Source organism: Babylonia areolata, chromosome 14, assembly GCF_041734735.1.
Source record: "Babylonia areolata isolate BAREFJ2019XMU chromosome 14, ASM4173473v1, whole genome shotgun sequence".
NCBI lineage: Eukaryota > Metazoa > Mollusca > Gastropoda > Neogastropoda > Buccinidae > Babylonia > Babylonia areolata.
In genome coordinates, this window is record NC_134889.1 from 27,159,783 (window position 1) to 27,180,375 (window position 20,593).

The 20,593-nt window shown below is 40.5% G+C and overlaps 1 protein-coding gene across 1 annotated transcript in view; it reads left to right on the plus strand.

Moving 5' to 3' along the window:
- Positions 1–20,593, plus strand: part of LOC143289567 (uncharacterized) — a 50,053-nt gene that overhangs the window by 17,957 nt on the left and 11,503 nt on the right. Inside the window, exons 7-13 of the mRNA XM_076598585.1 lie at positions 1,922–2,000; positions 3,161–3,242; positions 3,969–4,089; positions 6,578–6,660; positions 7,559–7,622; positions 19,031–19,159; positions 20,416–20,476. Coding sequence (XP_076454700.1) covers positions 1,922–2,000; positions 3,161–3,242; positions 3,969–4,089; positions 6,578–6,660; positions 7,559–7,622; positions 19,031–19,159; positions 20,416–20,476 — 619 coding nt within the window. The remainder of the gene's footprint in view (positions 1–1,921; positions 2,001–3,160; positions 3,243–3,968; positions 4,090–6,577; positions 6,661–7,558; positions 7,623–19,030; positions 19,160–20,415; positions 20,477–20,593) is intronic.

A 20,593-nucleotide genomic window follows, 5' to 3' on the forward strand; every position in this document is an offset into this window, starting at 1 on the left:
ATACTGTACACAGGTGGGAGAGATTAGTGTTATACTGTACACAGGTGGGAGAGATGAGTGTTATACTGTACACAGGTGGGAGAGATTAGTGTTATACTGTACACAGGTGGGAGAAATGAGTGTTATACTGTACACAGGTGGGAGAGATGAGTGTTATACTGTACACAGGTGGGAGAGATTAGTGTTATACTGTACACAGGTTGGAGAGATGAGTGTTATACTGTACACAGGTGGGAGAGATGAGTGTTATACTGTACACAGGTGGGAGAGATAAGTGCTATACTGTACACATGTGGGAGAGATGAGTGTTGTACTGTACACAGGTGGGAGAGATAAGTGTTATACTGTACACATGTGGGAGAGATGAGTGTTGTACTGTACACAGGTGGGAGAGATGAGTGTTTTACTGTACACAGGCGGGAGAGATGAGTGTTATACTGTACACATGTGGGAGAGATGAGTGTTATACTGTACACAGGTGGGAGAGATGAGTGTTATACTGTACACAGGTGGGAGAGATGAGTGTTATACTGTACACAGGTGGGAGAGATTAGTGTTATACTGTACACAGGTGGGAGAGATGACTGTACACAGATGGGAGAGATGAGTGTTTTACTGTACACAGGTGGGAGAGATGGTGGGAGAGATGAGTGTTTTGCTGTACACAGGTGGGAGAGAGGGTGGGAGAGATGAGTATTCTACTGTACACAGGTGGGAGAGATGGTTGGAGAGATGAGTGTTTTGCTGTACATAGGTGGGAGAGATAGTGGGAGAGATGAGTGTTTCACTGTACACAGGTGGGAGAGATACTTGGAGAGATGAGTGTTTCACTGTACACAGGTGGGAGAGATGGTTGGAGAGATGAGTGTTTCACTGTACACAGATGGGAGAGATAGTTGGAGAGATGAGTGTTTTGCTGTACACAGGTGGGAGAGATAGTTGGAGAGATGAGTGTTTTGCTGTACACAGGTTGGAGAGAGGGTGGGAGAGACGAGTGTTTTACTGTACACAGGTGGGAGAGATGAGTGTTTTACTGTTACACAGGTGGGAGAGATGAGTGTTTTACTGTACACAGGTGGGAGAGATGAGTGTTATACTGTACACAGGTGGGAGAGATGAGTGTTGTACTGTACACAGGTGGGAGAGATGAGTGTTATACTGTACACAGGTTGGAGAGATGAGTGTCATACTGTACACAGGTGGGAGAGATGAGTGTTTTACTGTACACAGGCGGGAGAGATGAGTGTTATACTGTACACAGGTGGGAGAGATGAGTGTTATACTGTACACAGGTGGGAGAGATGAGTGTTATACTGTACACAGGTGGGAGAGATTAGTGTTATACTGTACACAGGTGGGAGAGATGACTGTACACAGATGGGAGAGATGAGTGTTTTACTGTACACAGGTGGGAGAGATGGTGGGAGAGATGAGTGTTTTGCTGTACACAGGTGGGAGAGAGGGTGGGAGAGATGAGTGTTTTACTGTACACAGGTGGGAGAGATGGTTGGAGAGATGAGTGTTTTGCTGTACATAGGTGGGAGAGATAGTGGGAGAGATGAGTGTTTCACTGTACACAGGTGGGAGAGATACTTGGAGAGATGAGTGTTTCACTGTACACAGGTGGGAGAGATGGTTGGAGAGATGAGTGTTTCACTGTACACAGGTGGGAGAGATAGTTGGAGAGATGAGTGTTTTGCTGTACACAGGTGGGAGAGATAGTTGGAGAGATGAGTGTTTTGCTGTGCACAGGTTGGAGAGAGGGTGGGAGAGACGAGTGTTTTACTGTACACAGGTGGGAGAGATGAGTGTTTTACTGTTACACAGGTGGGAGAGATGAGTGTTTTACTGTACACAGGTGGGAGAGATGAGTGTTTCACTGTACACAGGTGGGAGAGATGAGTGTTTTACTGTTACACAGGTGGCAGAACTGCTGCTGTTCGTCATTGACAACCAGACGAGAGCGGTTGTTTCCCTGTGTGAGGTTGCCTACCTTGTGGGTAAGGGAATGGTGTTTTATTGGTGGAGTGGAATTGTGTGTGTTTGTGTATGTTGTATGTATGCATGTGTGCGAGGGTATGTAAATGTATGTGTGTGTCTGTCTTTTTGTGTGTTTGTGTGCTTGTGAATGTGTGAATAAGTGTGTAAATGTGCAGGCATGTGTGTATGGGTGTGGAAATGTACACATTTGTTTATGTGTGTGTATACAGATACAGATGTGATTGTGCGTAAACCTCTGTACGAGTGTGTGTGCGCGCGTGTGTGTTCTTGTATGTGAGGAGGAATGAGTCATATGTGCTGGGTGTTTGAGGACAATTATAGTCATGTAAAGGACTGCGTGTGTTTATGTGTGAGTGTATGTATGTAGGTGTACTGTCTTTGTTTATGAGGAGGAATGGGTCATATGTGCTGGGTGTTTGAGGACAGTTACAGTCATGTAAAGGGCTGCGTGTGTTTATGTGTGAGTGTATGTATGTGAGTGTACTGTCCTTGTTTATGAGGAGGAATGAGTCATATGTGCTGGGTGTTTGAGGACAATTATAGTCATGTAAAGGACTGCGTGTGTTTATGTGTGAGTGTATGTATGTGAGTGTACTGTCCTTGTTTATGAGGAGGAATGAGTCATATGTGCTGGGTGTTTGAGGACAATTATAGTCATGTAAAGGACTGCGTGTGTTTATGTGTGAGTGTATGTATGTAGGTGTACTGTCTTTGTTTATGAGGAGGAATGGGTCATATGTGCTGGGTGTTTGAGGACAGTTACAGTCATGTAAAGGGCTGCGTGTGTTTATGTGTGAGTGTATGTATGTGAGTGTACTGTCCTTGTTTATGAGGAGGAATGAGTCATATGTGCTGGGTGTTTGAGGACAGTTACAGTCATGTAAAGGGCTGCATGTGTTTATGATTAATTTGTGTATGTGTGTGTGTGTGTGTTTATGTGCATGAGATTCTGAAGGGGATGATGGATTTGTGTGTTCAGGTGTGTGTGGGTGGATGTGTGCACTAGCATGTGTGTGCTTGTCTGTGTGTGTGTGTGTGTTCTCACATAACATTGGTCTGTACTAACTGTGCATCTGCCCAATACACATAATACACATGTGTACTGTGTAGACAACATGACAGGTGATGTGTTTTTCTACATGCTACATGTGCTTGACAGGGTGTCACCGACAGATTATGGTCATGTTCACCAACCTCAAGTCCGACATCACCTGTGTCAATGAGGAAACCTTGACGGAGAGGTAAGGATGGGAAGTTGCTGGAGACATGAGTGTGATGATGGGCACAGTAGCCGAGTGGTTAAAGTGTGGGACTTTCAGTCTGAGGGTCCCAGGTTTGAATCTTGCTTACGGCACCTGGTGGGTAAGAGGGTGGAGATTCTTCCAATCTCCCAGGCAAACATGCATTTAGATCTGCTAGTGCCTGAACCCCTTTCATGTGTATACGCACTCAGAAGATCAAATGCGCACGTTAAAGATCTTGTAATCCATGTCAGCGTTCAGTGGGTTATGGAAGCAAGAACATACCCAGCATGCACCCCACCCCCCCGCCCAAAACAGAGTATGGCTGCCTACATGGCAGGGTTAATAAACAAAATGGTCATATACGTAAAATTGTACATGTCTGTATAAGCCTATGTGTGCGTGACTGAAAACTGATTGAATGACACAGGAAATGAATGATAAGCGCCCAGTGACAGCTGTCAGTCGGCTCTACCCAATAGGTAGCCTGTTGTGCAAATGACCCCGTGTTTGTGAAGCGCTTTCCATGGATATCACAAAGTTACAGAATTTTTTAAATGATTGATCACCTGAGTTACTGTTTCAAACTCTTAGGTTTGTCTGTACATGACTTTTTAAATTTGAAAATTATTGTTATTACTATTATTATTATTATCATTATTATTATAATTACTGCCCTTGCTATCATTATCAGTATTTCCTGGTCCACACATGGGCTGGTTGCAGAGAGCGAGAGGATCTGCGCCGAGGGCGGAAGGTGTTGATAGACCTGATAGAGAGGAACGGCATCCCTGTCTTCAGCGACATGACCAGCACTCTCAACTGCTGCGTGCTCAACCTCACACAGGTAGACCTCCCCCCCCCCCCACCCCCAACCCCCACATACCCCACACCCCTCTGCTGTTTCTGTGTTTCCTGATGTTGTCAGTGTTTTGTTGGGTTTTTTTTTGTTTTGTTTTCTATTTCTGTTCCAAACGTCGTTCTTTTCTTTTGGATTGCTGATATTATTGTTATTTTCTTTTGGATTTCAAATATCATATTCTTTTCTTTTGGAATCCCAATGTAATGTTCTTTTCTTTTGGATTCTGAATGTTATTGTTCTTTATTTCTTTTCTGATTTTTTTCTGAATGTTATTGTTCGTTTTTTTCTTCTTTTTTTTTTTTTTTTCCTTTTCTTTTGGATTATGAATCCTGTTGTTGTTTTCTTTTTGGTTCCCAATCTACTTTTGGATTGCTGATTTTATCATTATTCGTTTCTGTCTTTATGCTTTTGAAGGCTGAGATTCCCGCATTCACTCGCATGTACAGGTGGGATTTTTTCCCACCCAGCTGTTAACCCTTTGACTCCTGGAACTATATGCTATTTAATTACACATACTTAACCGTGACCCAACTAGTGCAGACTCCGGCAGGGGTCTGACATTCCTGTCCTGTGCAAACTACTATCCGCCTATGCGGAGAAAACGAAAGTACTACGGTCGATAACCTCCCGGAAGTACTCTGTTAAACCCTTTGACTCCTGGAACTAAATGCTATTTTTGCAATAAAATCACCAACATCAAAAAGGACAAAACCCAACTTCACAAGTACGTAAAAGTAGTTATTGTATTGAAGGAAGATGAATGGAGAATATAATTATTATAAAATTATGTTAGTTGTTGACAGGATGAGATAACTCCCAATCATGGGAAGATAAATACAATTTTTCGAACAACAAAAAATAATTACACAAAATATTTATGCTTGAAAAATAAAATGAGAAAGAAGAAGAAGAAAATTAAGTCTGAGTATTTTATGGGTGGAAATGGTGCTAAAATATTTGCAAATGCATTAGACAGAATAACCAAAACCAACACTGTTACACAATATATCAACACAAAAACTGACTGTAAACAATATTTTGGCTTGAAGCTTTGATACAGAGGGTTTCATTGGTAAATAAAACCCCTAAAGTGATAGTTTCAAGCTAGAATATTGTTGTTTTTTTTTCTAAACCCACTTCCAACTTGATCCCACCATTTCAAGCTAGAATATTGTTTTTTCTGTGTCCACTTCCAACTTGATCCCACCATTTCAAGCTAGAATATTGTTTTTTTTTCTAAACCCACTTCCAACTTGATCCCACCGTTTCAAGCTAGAATATTGTTTTTTTCTATGCCCACTTGCAGCAGGACCCTGCCCCGTACCCGTCAACGTACTTTGTAACATGTAGTCCTCATCAGAATAAGTTGAATCATCTCAGTTGATCAGCGACAATACTTTTGTTTTCTGTCACATTTTGGTATCTGCTGTCATCACCATTGTGCGGCGAATCAAACAAAATTCTGCCACCTCTTCTTTACTGCATGTCCTGGCAACCATCTTGACATGCTTAACAACTTTTTTGCTTTACTAAACACACACACACACACACACACACACACACACACACACACACACACAAAACCACATCAAAATTTAGCCAAAACCTGCTGAAATATTGTTTCAAATATGTTACAAGGCAGCTGGCATCTGCAAAGCATGCTTACATGAAAGGCTGCACTGTTGATAATGCAGTTACCCCTAAACCACGGACATGTCCAGAGCTGGGAGTTAACTAAAGGCTTTAGGCAGCCATACTCCACTCTTGGGGTGGGGAGAGGGTGTATTTTTTGGCATTCTATTTTTTTTTTTTCCTGTATATATACATGTTTCCATAACTCACCAAATGCTGGCATGGATTTCACGATCTTTAATGCGCATATTTACTCTTCCGCATGTGTATACACACAAAGGGGGTTCAGACATCAGCAGGTCTGTACATATGTTTTACCCGGAAGACGAAAATTTCCCACCATAACCCACCAGTTGTCTTGACCAGGATTCGAACCCAGGACTCCCAAATTGAAAATCCAATGCGAATACCACTCGGCTGCTGTGCCCATCCACACAAACAGGTCACAGGTAAAAGAAATGTTTGTGCAAGCTTTGGTTCTGTTGTGTTTATTCAATGTGGTGATAGCCTTGAGATGGCCTTGGTGGTTCAGCGAGGCTCTAAGCACCATAATTTGATTTGATTTATTGTGTTTATGTCAGTTCCTGATACTGTTACTTAGTTTTTTTTATGGTTATCTAAAACATTTCTCTCTTTTTTTGTATATGTCGGTTCCATGTCTCAACAAATTTTCTGACAGTTTGTGGACGGTATATGTAGCTTGATGGAGCAACAGTAAGAAAGGTGTTTTGATGAAGGAAAAAATACAACAAAACATACCCATGAAGAGTGGACTGAAAGTGAAACCAACATGGTGTGTGTGTGTGTGTGTGTGTGTGTGTGTGTGTGTGTCTCCACACAGGGGATCAGAGTTCAGGACCTGACACTGAAGCAAGGGGCACAACCCATCAAGCATGGTTACTGTCTGGTGGGCGAGGCGATGCTGTGAGTATCATACCAGGAGAGCGAATGCAGCATTTTATGTTTGGACAAAATGATGATGATGATAATTCATTTCCATATAGCGCTGTGATACAAGCTGAAGCAAGGCAAGGCAAAAGGTTTATTTCATGTACCCCTTGGGGGCATTGAAATAATCAAGCTCTGAGGCTTTATCAGTGCGATATTCAGAATGAATCGAATGAACATGTGATGAAGTAGAAACATGTGAAAAAGAGTAATTTAAGTGAAAGAGCATAATCATTGACATTATAAAAACACAGTTCACACACACACACAGGCACACACACACACACACACACACACACACACACACAGATGAACAACAGTTACCTCACTCTGAACAGTCACTTTCTTTTGGCTCCAAGCTAAATGCCGTCAGAAGAGGGAACTCTACAGCTGTGCACAGGGGAGATGATATACTGGGGGAGGTAACTAGGCACATCTGCTTTCGTTTTCTGCCCTTCAGCAGGGTAATAGCTTGCACAGGACAGGGAATCAGACTCCTGCCAGAGTCTGCACCAGTGGGTCACCGTATAGGATTACAGAGGGGAGGTAACCTACTTCAGGGGGTTATCGGCCGTAGCTACTTTCGTTTTCTGCGCATAGGCGGGTAGTAGTTTGCACAGGACATGAATCAGACTCCCTGCCGGAGTCTGCATTGGTGGGTCACAGTAAGTATGTTAGATAAACGTAATTTTAATTTTTAAAAAATTAAATTAAAAAAAAATTTGCTTTTTAGATTAAACGTAATATTTGCTGAAGAAGGAGCATCAGAGCTTCGAAAGTTCAAATGGTGTTGTCGTGTTCTTTTTTGATCATATATAAACGTAATATTTGGGGGGGAAATGTCCCTTTTCACATCAATATTCTTTGTTGTCAGCAAACTGAGGGAAACCTTCAACTCCATCACGTGCGACAGCGGAGGGAAGATCACCAAGAATGACGTGAGTTAACCAGTCACATGCGTACAAAGCAGCAACATTAGCAATGGCTTTCCCTGACTTGTCAGTCTGCTTTTTACTTTTGCCATGCTCCACCTGATTATTGCTTGTGTGCAATGTGTTCAGTTTACTCGCTTCACTCCTGTGTTGCTTGTGAAAGGGTGGTGAAGAATGGGGGTGAGTTGTTTTTTTTGTGGCAGGTGGGGGGGGGGGGGGTTAAATGTTGTTTCGTGACTAGCCGCACCCCCTTTTCACTGCATGAGCAGGGTAGTAATTTGCACAGGACAGGACTCAGGCCCCTACAGGAGTCGGCACCAGTGGGTTACAGAAAGTAATTGAATGTAATTATGGGGGGGGGATTCCTTTTTCCTGACTGTTTTGACACAATGTGTTTCTTCAGTTTAACATCTGAGTCAGTGCCAGTGGGTCACACAAAGTAATTGAATATAATTATGGGGGGGGGGGTGGGGGGGATTCCTTTTTCCTGCCTGTTTTGACGGAATGTATTTCTTCCGTTTAACATCTGTTTACATGGTGTGATTTAAGACATTGAAAAAAAAATCTAAATATGAAGGAGGAGAACTGAATACAATGTAAACTTCAAACTTAATTCAAAAAACAAACAGAACAACGTGTAGCAAACTTTAGAAATTTTTAACAATAATACGAAATTGTCTACATCTTGAAATGATCTTCTTTGAAAGTTAGGTATAAAAGTTTTCTTCGCATTCCAAAACTATATGTGTATTTGAAAGATTCCCCATTTATTAGGTTTAAAAGGCTTCTTCACATTCCAAAGCTATGTGTGTGTTTGAAAGTTTTCCCCCATAGTAGCATTTGACATGTTTACTGTATTTAGAAGTATTTTAGTTTGAAAACTAATGAGATTATTTGCCTTGACATTTATCTGCTGTTGGGAGGTCTAAATAAACGGACATTCTGAAGTCCACATTCACTCCTTGGGCCCTTCCTTGAAATGTGAACAAACTCCTATGCATAGTCGGGTGAGTGTAACTCTGTCAATCAAAGCAGCAGTTAATGCATCTTTGCATGTTCAGAGAAAAGCTTTCCTCTTTGTGATTTGATGTGAACACGTAAGCATGAGCATGTTCTGTTGTATTGGTTGATTAATCAGTGTTTTAGTGTCGCGTGTGCATATGTGGAGTGGAGTGATGGTCTAAAGGTAACACGTCCGCCTAGGAAGCGAGAGAATCTGAGTGCGCTGGTTCGAATCGCGGCTCGGCCGCCGATATTTTCTCCCCCTCCACTAGACCTTGAGTGGTGGTCTGGACGCTAGTCATTCAGATGAGATGATAAACCGAGGTCCCGTGTGCAGCATGCACTTAGCGCACGTAAAAGAACCCACGGCAACAAAAGGGTTGTTCCTGGAAAATTCTGTTGAAAAATACACTTCGATAGGAAAACAAATCAAACTGCACGCAGGAAAAAATACAAAAAAATGGGTGGCGCTGTAGTGTAGCGACGCTCTCCCCAGGGAGAGCAGCCCAAATTTCACACAGAGAAATCTGTTGTGATAAAAAGAAATACAAATACAAATACAAAAATGTCTGTGTGTGCGCAAGCGCGTGAGTTACATAATCATGGCAGTGTTTTTCAGCATCACAGTGTCCCTTCCCTATGCCCCCTTTTTTTTTTTCTTTTTTTTCTTTTTTTTTATTCATGTGAGAAATGGTATCCTTTTTGTGGGGATGGGAAGGGGGGGTTGTTGGAGACATGCTTTAGAGGCGAGTAGTAAATATTTGTTTTATCAAAATTTCAAAAGTGGATTTGGTAGAGAAAAATAGATGTCAAATGCCTGATAATTATGTTATCAGCTTCTTCAGATTTCGAAGTAGTAATCATAAGCTGGTAATAGAAACAGGGAGACACAAAGGCATACCACGAGAGTTACGGTTTTGTAAGGTTTGTAACATGTCTGTGATTGGGGATGAATTTCATTTTATAATGGAATGTCCCAATTATGATCAGTTACGAAATAGATATGTTCCTAAAAAATATTTGTCTCCAAAATCGGTTTTTAATTTTTGTAATATGCTCAAGGGAGGCAAAAAAGTCATTTTAGCTGTAAGTAAGATGATTAGATTTGCAAATGTTGCCTAGTTATACTTTTGGAGTTAAAAGACATTTGTGTTTTCTCAACTTTTATGTGACATTGTTGTGTATTTGGAAATGTTTGTTCTGGGCACGAAAAGATTATTTTGCAGTAATCCTCCATACTCCAATATGAGTGAAAGGATAATTAAAACTTGAAACTAAAACTTGGGGTTTTTTTTGGTTTTGTTTTTTAAACTGGCTATGGTATTGGTCTTTTTTTTTCTTCTTTTTTTTTTAAGACTGATTATGGTATTTATTATTTCTCTTCCATTTTTTGTTTGTTTGTTTTGGGGTTGTTGGGTTTTTTTTTTCCAAGACTGGTTGTGGTATTTGTATTTATTCTTTATGAGTTTTTAAGACTGGTGATGGTGTTGATATTTATTCAGGTGTTGTTTTTTTCAGACTGGCTGTGATGTTGGTATTTATTCATTTATTTATATATATATATATATATATTGAAGACCGACTCTGTTATTGACATTTGCTGATTTATTTGTTTCTTTTGGAGACTGACTGTGGACTTGATATTTGCTGATTTTTGTTGTTTTAAACTGTCTATGGAGTTTAAGTCTTTATCTTCTTCTTTTTTAAGACTGGCTGTGGTTCTGATTTTTTTCTTCTTTTTGTTTCAAGGATTGGCTACAGCAATTATATTTATTCTTTTTACTCTTTTACTGGCCATGATACTGATGTTTACTTTTTCTTTTTTTTTAAGACTGCCAGTGTTATTGATATAAAGATTTACTCTTTTGAAAGACAGGCTATGGTGTTGATATTTGCCTTTTAAATTTTAATTTCAATTTTTATGTTTTAGATTGGCCATGGTAAGATAACTATTTGTTTTTTGGGGAGGTTTTTTTTTTAAATTTTTTTTAAGACTGGCTATCGTACTGATATTTTTTCTTTTTTTAAGACTGGCTGTTATGCTGATATTTCCTTCTTTTCTTAAGACTGGCTAAGGTATTGATATTTACTTTTCTTTTTTTTAAAATGATATTTGGGTTTACCATATATTTCTGCCCCTTTTTTTGTTGTGCAGGATTTTTTTTTTGTATCAACACTGTTTTCACTTTATCTGTCTTTTTTTCTTTTTTTAATTATTTTTTATCCAATTGTATGACATCAGTGATCTTTTGAACATCTGTGCTTGAGTACAGTGCTGTTCACGGTGAATTTTGTGTTGCGATGGTGAATTGTCATTTGTAATAATCTGTTTGAAAGTTGTGTGAGACAGAGTGGTTGGTTGGTCTCCTTTGGATGGCCTGATACAGCTTGTTTGGTTGGCAGGGCCTTCGATACTGATGAAAATCACTCACGTGTCTTGTATGTGATTGGCTGTTGATTACCGCAGGTGGCGTATGTGTTGAGAGATGTGAGTAAACCTGTTTAAATCTCAGAGGTGTGTTTCAGAAGTCTAGCAAATCGGGGAAGGTGACGGCAGGATGGATAGAGATTCTAAACAGTTTTTGTTGCCCTGTCCCTCTCCCCCCCCCTTCCCCCCCTCCTCCGCCCCGCCCCTCCTCTCCTCCTTCCCTCCCCATACTAGTTTAAGTGGCATTAATGCAAAAACGAAAAAAAAAAAAAAAAAGCCCGTTCCGAATCCTCCATACACAGCCACCCTCAGGCCTGTTCTGTTTCAACAGCAATGTAGCAGTCCTCAGAGAACTGTGTGAACTGTTGGCCCAGTGGTAATGCATTCGTCTAGGAAGCGAGAGAATCTGAGCGCACTGGTTTGAATCCCACAGTCGCCAGAATTTTCTCCCCCTCCACCAGACCTTGAGTGGTGGTCTGGACACTAGTCATTCGGATAAGAATAAACCGAGGTCTGATGTGCAGCATCATGCTGCATGCACCTAGCGCATGTGAAAGAACCCACAGCAACGAAAGGGTTGTCTGTGGCAAAATTATGTTGAAAAATCAACTGGGAAACCAATAAATTTCAGGCAGGAAAAAATACAAAAAAAAAAAAAAAAAAAAAGGGTGGCGCTCTCAGTGCAGCGAATGTGCTCTCCCAGGGGAGAGCAGCCCGAATTTCACACAGAGAAATCTATTGTGCCGAAAGAGTAATAAATACAAAACAATATGTGTGTGAGGCCATACACCAGAGGGGGCCCTGCACTGCTGCTGAGTCACTTGGGTGTTGTTCAGTAGTACCTGTTCTGACTCGGTGAAGAAGTGGCTCCACCATTTTTAAGTGGTGGCCTAGTTGTGAACTCATCTACTTGAGAGCTAAAAGAGTTACTCAGTAGCTTCCACACTAGATCTTGCAAGGATGTCTGAGTTTATGTCTTTCGTTTGAGCTTTGAACATGAGGTTTTGCATGCCGCATGAATTTAGGATGTTGTATCAAGAGCAATGGAAGATGATGTTTCAAGTTGTCTTCGAGAAAATAATGTGAAAATGATAAATGTTTGTTGATGAATGAAAGTTCATGGTGGGGGGAAAAAAGAACAGAATGGGTTGTGAGTACTGTGGGAAACATCTGAAGTCCTGTGGAAACAAATCATTTCATGATCAGAAACATCTGAAGTCCTGTAGAAACAAATCATTTCATGATAACTAGAGTGAAGCACCACTTTGTTATAAACTTTTCTGCTTCTGTAAGCAGTATCTTCAACAACAAAAAAACACTTTTTTTCTTTCTCTCTCTCTGGCCAGAATTGCTCGGCAGCTGAATCTTGAGACATTTTGAAACTGCCAAGTTTAGAATCAGTTATACTTAAGACAGCCCCCCCCCCCCAGCCTATAGTACCACCTACCCCTTCAAGATAGTTTGAAATTGCCAAATTTATAATCATTTATGCTTAAGACATCCCCCGCCACTGCCCGTCTTCCAACAGCAACAAAAAAAGTAAGGGGTTTTTTTTTCCCTTTAATTGCTTTACTGCCTACCCCTTCCCAGATTTGCTTTGTGTGTGTGTGTTTGTTTGTTGTTTGTATGTTTTCTGAAACACACCTCTGCTGGTGGCAGTGTTGTCGTCTCAAGTTGCAGTGGGGGGAAGAGACAGGAGAATCATTTCAGTTTCAGTTTCAGTAGCTCAAGGAGGGGTCACTGCGTTCGGACAAATCCATATACGCTACACCACATCTGCCAAGCAGATGCCTGACCAGCAGCGTAACCCAACACGCTTAGTCAGGCCCTGAGGAAAAGTAAAGAAAAAAAAAGAAAAGAATAACAAACTCTCACCCCCTCCCTATTTTCTCCGTGTTCAAACGGTAAATGGAAAGAATGCAAAACACTATTGATATTTCTTCGTAAATGAAACAGAGCCATGCTAAATTTTTGAAGGGGTACATGCAAGAATTTTAGAACATAGTTCATGGCAATGACCTGGAAGGATGACCCGTAATGATGACTGAACATTTGTGTAAGGAAATTGGGGAGTGGTAAGGCCTTCAGATTGAATGAATCAATAAAAAAAATAAATGAGGCAAGGAAGAAAGATAGAAGAATTTGTGCAGAATTTGTAAGAGAAAAACAGTATTAGAAGGAAATTTCCGTTAAAAGACTTGGAGCCCTGCAATAATTTGGTCAGCTGTTTTCCAAACAGTGTGAGAAAAAACAGTGTTTAAAGACTTATAGATATCTGCTATAATGTGGCCAGTAGTTCTCCAAACAGTAGTGTTTGTTCAAGAAATTGTCAGTTCTTCTTCTCATTGTTTCATTGTCTGTTCACTACAATGTGATTCAGTCAAAGAAATGTCAGTTTGAACTATCTAGTGTTAACATGTTTATCGGTTTTGAAACCCCGTTATAGGTAACTGATGACATACAACATCTGCTTACAGCCAGTAAAAAATTTCTGTATACTTACCTGCAGATTTGACAATGTTGATACTGTCATGGGTTTTCAGTCATAAGATTTTCTTTTATGAGATTAGAAAAAAACGATAAATACTATTATTTCAGAAAAAAACAACACACCAAAAAAAAAAAAACATTGGGGTAATTGGAATAAAAGAATTTGGTATAACAGCAGGGCAGACAAATGATTGAATTACGAAATTCAGTGAATGATAACAAGTATCGCTCATACACATATACACACACAGTCTGTCTCTCTGTGTCTCTGTCTCTCTCTCTCTCTCTGGGGGTAGATAATAGCATCAGTAATGATAGTAACAAACGGGAACATTGACAGTGGTTTAGCCATCCTTATTTCGCCTGAAGAAAGCCTAAGAAAGAAGACTGAAAGTTTACAACAGTAATTAACTCTTGTCGATTCTGCAGGTCAAACTTTTCCTTTTCTCCTCATCTTCTTGTTAGTTTGGAGTAGAAGAATGGGTATTAACATTGATGCCTTGATCAGTTGACAGTGTGGTGGTGTGTAGACTAGTCCTTGGAGTCTTTTCTTTCCATTGGCTTCCTGTCTCACATAGAATGAAATACAAGATCAGCACTCTATGTTAAAAATGTATTCACAATTCTACCCCTTCGTGTTTCTGTGGCTGCCTTTACCTCAACACCCCATCTCACTCTCTGTGATCAGCTAAAGATCCTCTTGCTTTACGCATACCCAGATTCAAACACTCCATTTTGATTTGTCTCCGCACAGGATTCAGCGCTATATAAATACTAATTATTATTATTATTATTACTCTTATTGTTATATTCTTCTCAGAGGATTAGTCAGTGTTTGTTTCCTCCTCTTCTCTTCATCATGGATGGCGATCAGGGAATATGTATACATTGATGGGAAAAAGAATGCAGTGTGCATTATGATAATTCTTTACTCGATTCTCTCTGTCTGCATACATATATACATTGACAGAGAAAGAATGCCACGCGAAGAGATCATGATAACTCATAATTATATGCTTTCTGTATAAGTAGATGTATGCATTGACAGAATGCAGTGCACAATCTGATAAATCTTATGGCAATTTAGGTACATGTCTATATGTTATATGTCTGTGTTAGCAGAGTGATGGCCTAGAAGTAACACGTCCGCCTAGAAAGTGAGAGAATTTGAGCGTGCTGGTTCGAATCACAGCTCAGCCGCCAATATTTTCTCCCCCTCCACTAGACCTTGAGTGGTGGTCTGGATGCTAGTCATTCGGATGAGACAATGAACCAAGGTCCCGTGTGCAGCATGCACTTTGTGCACGTAAAAGAACCCACGGCAACAAAAGGGTTTTTCCTGGCAAAATTCTGTAGAAAATTCCACTTCGATAGAGAAAACAAATAAAAACTGCACGCAGGAAAAAATACCAAAAAAATGGGTGGCACTGTAGTGTAGCGACACACTCTCCCTGGGGAGAGCAGCCCGAATTTCACACAGAGAAATCTGTTATGATAAAAAGAAAAACAACAGAACAAAGAACACTGCATGTGTACATTGTGATAATTCTTGTGTAGATTGCGATCAACATACATGTATGTACACTGACTGAAAAAAGAATGCTGTGCACGTCGTGACAGTTCTGAAATTTGTATTTGTATTTCTTTTTATCACAACAGATTTCTTTGTGTGAAATTCAGGCTGCTCTCCCCAGGAGAGTGCGTCGCTACACTACAGCGCCACCAATTTTTGTTGTATTTTTTTCCTGCGTGCAGTTTTATTTGTTTTCTAATATCATCATCTTAGATGAACAGACTATAAATAAATAAATGAATCTATCGAAGTGGATTTTTCTACAGAATTTTGCCAGGAACAACCCTTATATTGCTGTGGGTTCTTTTGCGTGCGCTAAGTGCATGCTGCACACGGGACATCGGTTTATCATCTCATCCGAATGACTAGCGTCCAGACCACCACCCAAGGTCTAGTGGAGGGGGAGAAAATATCAGCGGCTAAGCCGTGATTCGAACCAGCACGCTCAGATTCTCTCGCTTCCTAGGCGGATGCGTTAACTCTAGGTCATCACTCCACATATATGGCAACATGGTGTATGTTTATACACCAGCAGAAATTCTGGGATAATTCTGTAGTAGATATGACAGTCTATTTCATTACATGCTTCAGGAGTACAAAATTATTGAGTTAGAAAAATATAAAAAGATTTTTTTAAAGTAGACTTTTTCATTGCTAGTTCTTGTAACACTTGCTGCATTTCATGCCAAGATTTTGTGCACCTAATTTCAGTTGTGTCAGTAGCTTCTTTTTTTCTTCTTCTTCTTCTTCTTCATTTTAAAAATCAGTTTCTTTTTTGTGGCAAAGTGTATATATGTTGTCTATTACTAGTATTAGTTACCAGGCTCACCATTTGCAAAACCACACTTTAGGAGGTTTTTTTTCATATATTATTTTTGTTGTTGTTGTAATAAAGCTTTTTGAATTAACTCACTCAGTACGGCCAGTCCTCTCTTCTCCTTCACACAGACCCCTCGGATGTCCTGTGGGTGTCTGAATGACCCAACCTTTGGCTTTAGCTTCTGTCGTCAGAATTGTGGTATTCTTTGTCAACATTCACCTCTTCAGTATAAGAGCCTTCCGCTTGCAATATTTTGATGATGATAATTGGGGTGAAACGCGGTTAACGTCGTCTCTTTCGCCGTTTGTATGGAGAGAGTTAAGAAAATGTCATCTGGAAGTGTCTGGATAGAAATAGTTCCTGTTCCCCTGATTGTGTGTGTGTGTGTGTGTGTGCTCTCACAGGGAAGAATAATCATGATCATGTCTGCCTTTTACTAACCAGTTTCTCTCTCACTTGTTCCTATTTATGACTGGCCAGTACTCATTTTCTTCTTTCTTGCTCTGTCTCTTTCTCTGTTAGTCTGTGTACACATGTGTGCGCATCTCTCTCTCTCTCTCTCTCTCTCTCTTTCTCTCTCTCTCTCTCTCTCTCTCTTTCTCTCTCTTGATCTCTCTCTCTCTCTCTCCATCCCTCCTTCTCCGTCTCTTTCCCTCTCTGAATCTTTTTTTTTTCTCCAATGTTCACTCAAAACTTTGTATTTGGTTTCTCCACTCACTCTCATCTCTCCATCTCCTCTCATCCCTCCCCCCCCCCCCTCTCTCTCTCTCTTGTTCCCTCCCTCCCCCTCTCTGTCTTTTTCTGTGGCATTGTCCATCCTTCCCACATATCCTTTCTGACTCCTGGTTTTTTTTCTTCCATCTTCTCTCGCTGCAGTACAGTGTCACAATGTTTTCACTGAGACCGAAAAGACTGGGTTTTTGTTTGTTGTTTTTTTTTTGCCGCCGATTGTCGACCCAATGACAGGTGCAGTGACCAAACAGAGTGCTGGATTCTCATCCGATTTTACCGAGTTTGATCACAGGTTCGGCACACCTGGTAGGTGAAGGGTTGAGATTTTTCCCATCTTCCAGGTCAATATATAATGTGCAGACCGGCTGGTGCCTGAACCACCTTCGTGTGTGTATGCATGCAAAAGATCAAATATGGATGTTGAAGATTCCGTAATCAATGTCAGTGTTTGGTGGGTTATGGAGACATGAAAATACCCACATCAACACAAGAGAGTCATCAGCAAGTCCATGTTGGTTGTGTAACAGAAAGAAGAAGAAGAAGTTGGCAGCACGGTCAGTATTTTGATGTAACAGCAGACCTGCTGGTGCCTGAACCTCCTTCGTGTGTGTATGCATGCAAAAGATCAAATATGGACGTTGAAGATTCCGTAATCAATGTCAGTGTTCGGTGGGTTATGGAGACATGAAAATACCCAGCATGCATCAACACAAGAGAGTCATCAGCAAGTCCATGTTGGTTGTGTAACAGAAAGAAGAAGAAGAAGTTGGCAGCACAGTCATTATTTTGATGTAACAGCATGCTGAAAATTGTGAAACTTTTTGCCATGGTCCAAAAATTATGAAAGTGTAATTGTGATCCAAAAAGTGATGAAACTTTTTTGCCCTGTTCCATTGGCGATGACGATTTTGACTGTGTTCCAAAAATGACAACAACACTTAAATGTGTTCCAAGAATGGTGACACTTTCAGATTTTTCCAGAACTAATGACACTTTTCACACCATTTTCCAAGATTGGTGAGACTTCAATGTTCCAAAAATGATGAGACTTTCTATGTGTCCCAGAAATGATGATATGAATCATGTTCCAAAAGTTACGTGACTTTTAACCATGTTTCAATTATTAAAAGATTTTTTTTTTTAAATAAACATATCTGAAGTTTTGTATGAGTAAATTTTATGTGAATAAATTAATCGGATGTTTAAACACTGGAAAAAACAACAACAACAACTGTTAACCTTGTGTGTGTTATATGATTTTCATTTCCCATGAGGTTGTCACATCTTTCTGGCTGTGAGGATGATTAATGTTACGAAACAAGTGTATTGTATTGCTGAATTCCTGTGACTTTGGGTTTTTGGGGGATCTCTGAGTATGCTGTCTGAAGGATTCTGGATCCTTAGTCTGATCTGCTGTCCTCTTATTTTACAGTTCTGTCATTATCAATGGTGGTGGTGATATATGGATTGGTATTGCTCTGTGTTTGTGTGTGTGTGTCTGTTTATGTAGGCATGTACATCTCGAGTGTGTGTCTGTGTGTGTGTGTGTGTGTGTGTGTGTGTGTGTGTATTAGGTGAATACCAGATATGTGTGTGTATGTGGACAATTGAGACTGCAGGTGCCATTGTTTTATGATGTTATAATGTTGAACGTTTGTTGACTGTTGAGAATGGGGTACCGTCGCTGTATGAATTTGTAATGTTTGCTTTATGTAAATTGTAATGTTGAATGTATGCCGACAGTTGAGATAGGGGTGTCATTGCTTTGTGTTATTTTAATGATGATTGTGTTGACAGTTGATACTGGGGTACCTATGCTTTCTATTTTGTTATGTTGGGTGTGTTGATAGTTGACACTGCTGTGCCAGTGGTTTATGTTCTTGAATGTTGAGTGTATGTTGACAGTTGATACTGGGGTACCACTCCTTTATGTTATTGTAGTGTTGAATGTATGTCGACAGTTGAGACTGGGGTACCATTGCTTTATATTCTTGTAATGTTGAGTGTGTGTCGACAGTTGATACTGGGGTACCACTCCTTTATGTTATTGTAGTGTTGAATGTATGTTGACAGTTGAGACTGTGGTACCAGTACTTTATGTTACTGTAATGTTGAATGTATCATTGTATGTCGACAGTTGAGACTGTGGTACCACTGATGCCCAGTATTATTGCAATGTTGAATGTACGTCAACAGTTAAGACTGTGGTACCACTGATGCCCTGTATTATTGCAATGTTGAATGTACGTCAACAGTTAAGACTGGTTCCACTGATGCCCTGTATTATTGCAATGCTGAATGTACGTCAACAGTTAAGACTGGTTCCACTGATGCCCTGTATTATTGCAATGCTGAATGTACGTCAACAGTTAAGACTGGGCTACCGATGCTTTACGGGACAAGAGCTGGCAGCCAGCTGGTTACAAGAGAAGCGGCCCCATGCCGACTCCTTCTCCTTTGAAGAGTTCTGCTGTATTGTGGCAGAATACAAGCAAAGGGTCAGTGTCTTTGGACAGTTAACATGTTAAGATTTCTGGATATCTCAGTCATCGTCATCATTATTGTTATTGTTGTTTTTATTGTCATCTTTGTCATTTCATTTTTTTTTTTTTCCTCTTCTGCTACCACCTATCGCTACTGCTACTTGTTCTCAGTGATGATAGTGAAATATTTACATCGTGCATACCACCCCCGGACTGATTTGGAGTTCATGCTCATACTCCGGTGTTCTTGTTTCTGGAACTGGTTCCTCTTGGTTCTGCTCTTCTGCCTTGTCCTTTTTTTTCTGTCCTCTTTCTTCATTGTGTTGTATTGTATTGTATTACTCTTTTTGTCACTGCAGATTTCTCTGTTTGAAATTCGGGCTGCTCTCCCAAGGAGAGTGTCCGTTACACTGAGACTGCCATCCATTTTTTTGTTGTTGTTGTCTTTTTCTGCCTGGAATTCATCTTCTCCTTATTTTCATCATCATCATCATCATCATTCTCTTTTCATCTGCCTATTTCCGCCTCCCTTCTTCCTTCCGCTTCCTCCTCCTCCTCCTTTCTTCTTCCTTCCTGTTTTCCTTCCTGTGTGCCTTTCTCAAGTGAAAGTGATAATGCATTGAAACCTTGAAGTTCTTATTATAAACATGTATTTGATTCACTGCATCTGTATAAAAATGCAGGGCTGCCTACCGTCCCGGGGTACGGGTATTTGTCCCGGAAAACAATGAAAACGGACAGTCCATCCCGGGAATCCACTTTTCGGTTTCGTGTCCCGGGAAAAAGTCTTTAGGCGAATACGCATCAACTTACTATGGCCACACCGCCAAAAGTGTGACCAGCGCGCATGCGTATAGGCCGATGTGGAACTTTCGAGAGAGATTGAAATAATGGCGTCGAAGCGAAGCAGCAAGGAGTGCGAATCTGCATCGAAGAAGATAGCAAAACGGCATCAAACTTTCATTGCGAAGTTCACCGATGTTGCACATAGTGTAAATAAAGGTAATTTTTCATTTCATTTTCTTTGAGGTGGTAAAATCTGACGTCATAAGAGGTGTCCCTGGAAATCAGGCTTTGTCCCTGGTTTTTAAGATGTGTGTCCCTGGAACTTGAAAAGGGGGGTAGGCAGCACTGAAAATGTATTGAAACCTTAAAGCTCTTATGGTAAACATGAATTTTGTATACTGCATCCGTATCTACCCTCACAAATGCATGCACATGCATGTGAACAAGGCAGGCTTTTTTTTTTTCTTTTGTTGCTGTCATTTCAGAAGCAGTCGGCTTTGTCCCTGGTCTGCTCGATGCTGTGGAGTCCCTTTGCCAGACTGTTTGGTGAGTGCTGAAAGTGATGCTGTACAACTGAGCTGATAGCTTGCTGGGTTTTCCCCTGGCAAAATTCTGTCGAAAAATCCCACTTTGTTAGTGAAACAAATACAACTTGCGGAGAGA